General features: G+C 46.0%; 1 protein-coding gene across 1 annotated transcript; it reads right to left on the bottom strand.

Annotated features, from left to right (window-relative positions):
• Positions 1–1,022: 1,022 nt before the first annotated feature.
• Positions 1,023–2,224, bottom strand: LOC125555498 (polyubiquitin-like). Its single transcript, XM_048718434.2, has one exon. It carries the CDS (start codon positions 2,121–2,123, stop codon positions 1,284–1,286), a length of 840 nt encoding a protein of 279 aa, XP_048574391.2. The 5' UTR covers positions 2,124–2,224; the 3' UTR covers positions 1,023–1,283.
• Between the last annotated feature and the right edge of the window lie 6,399 nt (positions 2,225–8,623).

Below are 8,623 nucleotides of genomic sequence, written 5' to 3' on the forward strand. Positions count from 1 at the left end.
GTAGCATATTCCAAATTGTTGGCTCTTTCTTATTTGAGGATTCATCATTTTTTTTGTAATTTAGAAGCTGACCTAAAAGCTTGATAAGGTTAAGCTTGACAAATACTCTAGAATACTTTTCCTTCCATCTTTATTTTTCTTCATAACTCATTTCAGTTTCTATACGTACAAAACGTCTTACATCATTGTAAGTTAGTATGGTTGCCAACGCATAAACACATACAAAACCGGATAAATATTTTCTATCATGATAATTATTGGATTTCTTTTAGCCCTTTTACATTTCAATTAGTTCTTGTAAATCATCTTTATTTCATATAGAAGTTGTTGTAGTCACATATCATCTTCTATTTTCTATTATCCATAGTAGGTAGCTATATAATTTTGGCAGTCCACACAACCAAAAAATATATATAATTTGATCCAAATTAGTACAAATATATATTTTGCTATGCAGATTAGTAGAATAAAATAAGATTCGAGAATTAAGCATCTTGAACAATATAATTGCACCGTAAGGCAGTTTATACTTTTTTTTCCTGGCTACACTCGAAGAGAAGACTATACTACATGCCTATATTATTGCATTAATAAATAATTGCTGATTTTATTTAAATGAGAATATTTTCCTGCTATTACTCTATGCAGCAACATAACCACTATTTTTTCTCGCTTTTGAAAATACAATTTGAGCGACATCAAACATTGTGTATCCATTTGATTTATATTTTTAAAAATGTTTATTTTTTTATATTATTTGAATTCACCTGTTTTACATTTGAGACGTTTGTTGCACTTGCATGCTTACTAGTATGTAAAGTAAATAAAAACAAAGGGAGTACTATTTGTATACCTGAGTTTACCTTGATCAATTTGACGGATGAGATTAAGAAAGAGAGCTTACAAATTTTTCATGCTCATAGCAAAGTACCGGCACATTATTGTATTGTAAATGGAAGTGGAGTATCTTCCTTCCGACCCAAAAGAAAGTACAGATTGTTGGAGTTCACCCTATTGTTCCGTTGATAATTGCCCGAAATCAGAGACGCATAGTTCGGTAACATCGAGGAGCAAAGGAATAGGTCATTCTTGTTGACATCTTAACCCAACAAATAGGATCTTCAACATTACACCAATTTAATTAAACGAAAGAAATGAAATGATGGAGTAGCATGCATGCAACATAATAACGACTCAATGTATGGTGAATGCAGATCTGTAAACCTGATGGGCGTTCGGAGCATGCATGGAGTGATGTGTGTGATGAACAAGAACAAAACATATCAAGCGCCTCCGGTGACCCTGCCGTTGAAGATCTCGATGGTGTCGCCGGTCTTGACGTCGTGCCAGCGCAGCGTGCGCTCCTCCTCCATGACGTTCTGCTTGTAGATGAAGAAGTAGGCGCCGTCGTTGGGCAGGAGAAGGTGCGGCGCCGCGCTGCCCAGCTCCGCCCGCAGCTCCTTGACGGCGTCCATGTCGCTCACCTCCAGCGTCGCGGTCTTGGCGCCCCACTTTACCTCCACCGACATACGCTTGTTAACCTTGCAATTGGCCACCCCGTTCCCGTTGTTGCACGCTGGCGACGGCGGCGGCTGGCGCACGACCACGCACACCTCCATCTTCATCCCATCGTCGGTCGGCGGGTTGAACTGCGCCAGCTCCTTGTCGTCCTCCATCTCCGCCTTCTCCAAGAACACGCTCACCTTGGCGGCGGGCACCGCGCCGTCCGTGCGCTCCTGGAGAATCTCCTTGAGGCGGGCGATGGTGCAGGACGCGTCCAGTTCGAGCGCGACGCGGCAGCCCTCGCCGAGGGCCGGCCCGGAGGCGACGACGTGGAAGACGGCGCCGGGGGCGCTTGCAGCATGGCCGTCAGCGGCGGCGACGGCGGCGGCAGAGGGAGATTCATCCGGCAGGACAATGAGCACGTGGGATCCCTCCACGATGGGGTAGTGCTCGGTGTCGCGGTCGTCCTCGAGCTCCTGGCCCTGGAAGAAGAGGCGTTGGGACTCCACGGGGATGCCCTCCTGCTTCAGGATGCACTCCTTGATCCTCCGCACGGTGGAGAAGTACCAAATCTCAACGATGAATCGGCGACCCTGCGTCGTCTCGAACGTCACCTCCATCGCGATTCGATCGCTTGTGTGATTTGTGATGAAAACGTGCGGCCGATCATTTTATTTACACACAATATATGGCATTGCACATCCATCATTTACTCCCATGTTATTATTCTCGGATTTCTTTTGACCGCTTAAAGTGCCTCCTTATATTTCGTTAATATAATTATTAAGGTTACATCTTTCACCACCAGTAGAGGTGCAATATATAGGCATTTATAACATATATTCTCAGATATAGCATACTACCATATGTGTAAAAATTAATGTATGTGCATTTATAACAAAATTTGCATCCATTTTTTTTACTCAATGATATTCTGATATCTGCAAAACTATTGTGCAAGCATTTATGAAAATATATTCTAAGATATGTGCATGCATGATGCATCGATCCATGCATCATGACACATTTCTCAGATAAACTTGGGCATTCCCTCAAAAAAAAAGATAAACTTGGGCATTGGCAGCCGGCAGGATGGTCGGGCCGCACTTGGGCTCCAGATATAAGCTCCATGGCGTGGCCCAGAAGCCTGAATTACCTCAAAAAACATAGTTTAATTGAACTACAGCGATCCTAAAAAAACAATTGAACTGCAGCTTTAATGCCCCCCAAAAATTAAAATAATTTCATTCAATAGGAAAAGTGCTAGTTTCATTGTTTATAACCGGGTTCGTGTTTCTGCGGTTGGGTTTTATATAGCCGGCCCAAGTAATGTGTTTGTTTAGTTGAAGAGTTGCTGCCAAAGTCCTTCTAGCGGAGACAATAGGTAGTGGCTCCGGCTCACTAGTAAGAGGTCGTCACATACCAAAGCAGGTTAGAAATAGTGTATTGTCTTTTTTTCATATTGACTTAACGATTTTGGGTATTGGCTAGAAACATCAAATAGTATATTTTGAGTCATGGTATCTGTACAATACGTCGTGTCCGAATTTTGTATGACACATCAAGTGAATCGTTAGATCACATCAATTTTCTAATGTACATGGCTGATAATCGAATCTTATCAAAATCATGCGCGCAATGTTTTAATATATTCTGTATATTTAAAAATGCAAAATAAATATAATTGAAAGACTTTCCAAAATCAAAATACTTATTTGTGAGGCTATTTCCAACAGAAAAAACAATAAATCAACACATTTCAGAAAAATAATTTTAAATAACTCCAAAGCATATATTTCAGAATTTCCAAAACAACATGTTTTATTGACATTTCAAATATTTATGAAATGAATATTTAAATGTCAGTAACTATTTCAATAATTTTAGTAATCAGAAGAAAAAAATCACATGAGTTTCAATAATCAATTAGTGCGCTAATATTAGAGAAAATTGTTTTGATAATTTCACTTGTTTTCACATATCAGAATCCATATTTTCAAAATCATATCACAAACCATATTTTGCAAGCTGCAACAACTCGTAAGACATATTACAAAATTTCACAAATCAGAAAGTTGACTTCATTTCACATGTTGAACATAACAGAAACTAATGAAACGTATATGTCTCACACAAAATTCACAAACTGAATACATGTTTTCAACAATTAATGAAACAAAGATCCATAAGATGGGCCAATAGATATCAACTATATTTCACAACTTAGATTTCAATCCATTATCTGAATTCCAAGATAGGGACCTCGCCCCTTGGCTGGACCAAGGAAAGAGAGCAGGAACCCTGTTAATTCTTTAGAGGACATTGACAAGAACGAACATCACCACCACGTCCGTAGAGGGGGAGAAGTGGAGGATGTTAACCATGTAATATTGTGGGCCAGACTAGTTCCTTGGGCGCCACACATTAGGGTAGATCTTTTCTGTTTAAGTATCTATCTCTATTCCCCTCTCTCTGTAATCTCTCCAAACCGAACATGTATATCCCCTCGAGAGGGTTATCTCGCAATCTAATATATATACATGCGGGCTCCCTGAAGGGAGTTGAGACGCTTCATCAATAGCTTTCATGGTATACAGAGCGGGACTCTTCCATCGCATCTAGCTACCCTACTCCATCGTTCCTTCCCTCTCCATCGATCTGCACCATCACCATCGATCTCCATCACCACCATGTCGACCTCCGGTGCGCTCCCCAGCTCTGCCCTCAACTACAACATCTCTGAACCCCTCACCAGGACGAACTACGTTCTCTGGCGAGCTCAGGCCCGATCCCAAATCATGGGTGCTGGCTTGTACGGCTACATCGACAAAACTATAGATGAACCTCCCAAGACCATCATCGCGAAGGACAAGGATGGCAAGGATCAGGTGATGCAAAACCCTGCCTATGCCCCTTGGCTGGTCCAGGACCAGCAAATCGTCGCCTACCTCCTCCGGAATCTCTCCAAGGAGGTCCTCGTTCAGGTGGCCTCTCTAGAGACGTCGCATGCGATATGGACGGCGCTGTCCACCATGTTCGCTGCAGTCTCTCTCTCGCGCGCCAACAACCTTCGTGCCGCCCTCACCAACGCCCAGAAGGGCACCCAGTCTGCATCAACATACTTCGGCTACATGCGATCTCTCTCAGATGAGCTCGCGGCGGCCGGGAAACCCATCGGAGAACCGGAGCTCATCACGTTCATCGTATCCGGCCTCGACATGGAGTACCAACCACTGATCTCGACGCTTGATGTCCGCACCGAGCCCGTCACGGTGGACCTCCTCTTCTCCCTCGTGTCCAACTTTGACCAGCGGGTCGAACTCTACCATGGTAATGGTTCTGGAGGCTTCAAATCTTCAGCAAACTCTGCATCTCGCGGCAGACAGGGAGGACGAGGTGGTGGCTACCGCAACCAGAAGAACGGTGGCAGCGGATCCCGTGGTGGTTCTCACAGCGGCGGCGGCCATGCTGGCAATAGCAGCAGCCATGCTAGCGGCGGCGGCGGCTATCAGGGAGGAGGTGGTGGCGGCGGCTACCATCCCAATGGAAGCTTCGGCAGCAGCGGCGGCTACCATCACAGCAATGGTGGTGGCGGCTATCAAGGGGGAGGTGGCGGCAGCTACTACTCCCCCAACAATCACGGCAGCAACAACACCAGAAGATCCTCCAACAACAACCGGCGCCCCTTCCAAGGCTATGATGGCTATGAAGGCAAGTGCCAGATTTGTAAAAAAACCAACCATATTGCTAAAGATTGTGATTGGCGCTATGCCGATGACAACTCCTAGAAAAAGAAAATTGCAGCTGCAGCAGATGGATCATATGGTGTTGATACCAACTGGTATATGGACACGGGGGCGACGAATCATATCACCGGAGAGTTGGAGAAACTAACCATGCATGAGAAGTACCATGGTCATGATCAAATTTACACGGCGGCTAATGGTGCAGGTATGGAGATTAGTCGTATTGGTAACGCAATTATCAACACCCCACATAAAAATCTTGTCTTAAAAGATATCTTGCATGTTCCTGATGCTTCCAAAACCCTTCTTTCAGTTCATCGCATTGCTCTTGATAATAATGTCTTCCTAGAGTTTCACCCATATTTGTTTTTGATCAAGGATCAGGTCACGAAGAAGATTCTTCATAGAGGTGTCTGTGTTCAAGGGCTATATGCGTTGCTTCCTCAATACTGCAAGTTTAATAAACAAGTCTATGGCACCATCAAGCTCTCGGCCGAAAGGTGGCATAGTCGCTTAGGACATCCTTCATTTCTACTGTTCATCAAATTCTTAGTAGAAATAAACTCCCTGTTGTTGGTGAGGGAAACTCAGAAACCATTTGTGACTCATGTCAGAAAGCAAAAAGTCATCAATTACCCTATCCTGTTTCCACTAGTGTTTCTACCAAACCTCTCGAGCTTATTTTTTCTGATGTACGGGGTCCTGCACCCACTTCGGTCGGTAGACACTCTTATTATGTGAGTTTTATTGATGACTATAGCAAGTACACTTGGATATATCTTCTTAAAAAACGTTCGGATGTTTTTCAAGTCTTTCACAATTTTCAAGCTCTCGTCGAACGCAAGTTTGATAGTAAAATCATTGCCATGCAATCGGATTGGGGTGGGGAATACGAGAAACTTAATTATTTTTTTCAAAAGATCGGCATTTCTCATCATGTATCATGTCCCCATGCTCATCAACAGAATGGTTCCGCAGAACGGAAACATAGACACATTGTTGAGGTAGGCCTATCCCTTTTAGCTGCAGCCTCTATGCCGTTGAAATTTTGGGACGAAGCTTTCCTTACTGCCGTTCATCTTATTAACATGTGGCCTAGTCGCACTATTGCTCATGAAACTCCTACTGAACGTCTTCTCCATGTCACACCTGATTATACTACTCTTCGTGTTTTTGGGTGTGCATGTTGGCCTAATCTTCGTCCCTACAACACTCGCAAACTTTCGTTTCGCTCCCAACAATGTGTCTTCCTCGGCTATAGTGCTCAACATAAGGGTGTCAAGTGCCTAGATGTCTCCACTGGTCGTGTGTATATTTCTCGGGATGTTGTCTTTGATGAAACTCAGTTCCCTTTTGAAAAACTACATTCCAATGCCGGTGCCCTTCTTAGCAAGGAGATTCTTCTCCTTCCTCCACATCTCTCTGGTGTTACTCCTGTGGGTGTTGATGATTGTGTTGATCCAACTATGTAACGCCCCGTGACCGATGTGCCAGGTGTCCTTCAGTTATTCGCTGTTGCTGCGTTGTCATTGCTTGCGTGTCATGCATTGCATATCATGTCATCATGTGCATTTCATTTGCATACATGTTCGTCTCATGCATCCGAGCATTTTCCCCGTTGTCCGTTTTGCATTCCGGCGTTCCGTTCTCCTCCGGTGGTCATTTCTACCTTTCTTTCATGTGTGAGGGTTAAACATTTCCGGATTGGACCGAGACTTGCCAAGCGGCCTTGGCTTACCACCGGTAGACCGCCTGTCAAGTTTCGTACCATTTAGACTTCGTTTGATGCTCCAATGGTTAGCCGAGGGACCGAAAAGGCCTCGTGTGTGTTGCAGCCCAACACCCTTTCAAAGTGGCCCAAAACCCACCTAAACCTCCTCCATCATCTCGGTCGTCCGATCACGATCGCATGGCCGAAAACCGCACCTCATTTGGACTCTTCTAGCTCCCTCCACCTATAAATATGTGCTCCCCTCCCGAAATTCGCGGTGCAAACCCTAACTTTGTCCTCCTCCCGCCGACGGACATGTCCACCCCGCCGCCGGACATGTCCGCACCGCCCCTCAGCGAATCAGAAGCCGCCACCTGCCCACCGCCGCCGTCCCCGCGCCGCCGGGCCCGCGGAGCCCATCTCCGGCCCGTCCCGGGCCGCGCCGGGCCCGAGGGGACCCGCGCCTCGCCGCTCGCCGGATCCCCGTCGCTCCTTCGCCGGAGTTCTTCACCGCCGCCTCGGCTTCCACCGGCCACCGCCTTCCCTCGCTGCCGAATGCCACGGAGCCTCCCTCCGCCGCCGCCTCCTTTTCTCCGCCGCCACGCCCGCGCTCGTCGGCGAGCTCGCCGCGCCGCCACTGCCAAGGAGCGCCACGCCGCCCTGCTCCGGCCCCGGTCGCCGCCATGCCCTGCGGGTGCTCCGCCGCTCGGCCAGGCTCGCCGCCCGCCATGGCCGAGTTCCTCGTTGCTCCGCCCCCTCGCCGGAATCGCCGCGCCGCTCGCCGGAGCCCGTCCTGGCCAGATCCACCCCGCCCGGATGAGATCCACCGGGAGTCCAACCAAACGGCCTCCCCGCGTCCCGATCCGTTCCGTCCCGGATTCCTCCGTCCCGCGTTGACTTTCGCGGAGGTATAATTTCACTAAGTCCCCGAAATTCCTAGATTCATATGCCCATGTTCATCGCATCGTAACTTTGCATCCGGAGATCTGATTCATGCATATAGCATATCAAAATGTTCGTCTCAGAGAGTACATCATTTCATCTCATTGCATCATTTTCATTTGAGTTCATCTTGATGCCAGAAATGCTGTTGGAAGAATGCTAGTTGAGATAATTGTCAGATCTGCTGCTCCATTTTAGATATTTGTCATTTTTGCCATGATTATTGTGTGCATGTTATGCCCACGAGCTCTACATATGTTTTGTTAAGGGTTTTGCCATCTTTCCAGAGGTGCAACCCATGTATTTTTGTGATGTGTATGGTAACTAGCACAAGCTTGCAAAGTGAGGCATTTGCTAATGATGATTTCAGGGACTTAGCATTTCCACTAAGTCCTTGACCTGTTTATCTCATATGGCCATATGTTCATGTTGTTTCCTAGTGATCTGTGCCTCTTTTGAGGATGATCAGTAAGGATGTTTTGTTAATCTTGTAGTGCTCTATCCATCCATGTCTTTGTTTGCAATTATGGAGCACCCTAGCTCGAGTCAATCGAGCTCTACTTTTGCTATTTCGTGAATATGGGCAGATTGTCTACTTGTTAGCAATTTTGCCGAGGATGTTGTAGTTGATCCGTGCATGCTATGTTATTTTTCTTGCCATGTCTAGCTTTTATTATGTGTATTATTTATGGGTGTATGCTTAGTTGGTCATGACATGCTC

The sequence above is a fragment of the Triticum urartu genome, chromosome 5A, assembly GCF_056163025.1.
Source record: "Triticum urartu cultivar PI428250 chromosome 5A, HENAU_Tu73, whole genome shotgun sequence".
In the NCBI taxonomy this organism is placed as follows: Eukaryota; Viridiplantae; Streptophyta; class Magnoliopsida; order Poales; family Poaceae; genus Triticum; species Triticum urartu.

Bases quoted from the DNA above. Each gene is read 5' to 3' on its own strand.
- LOC125555498 (XM_048718434.2), bottom strand. From the start codon at position 2,123: ATGGAGGTGACGTTCGAGACGACGCAGGGTCGCCGATTCATCGTTGAG.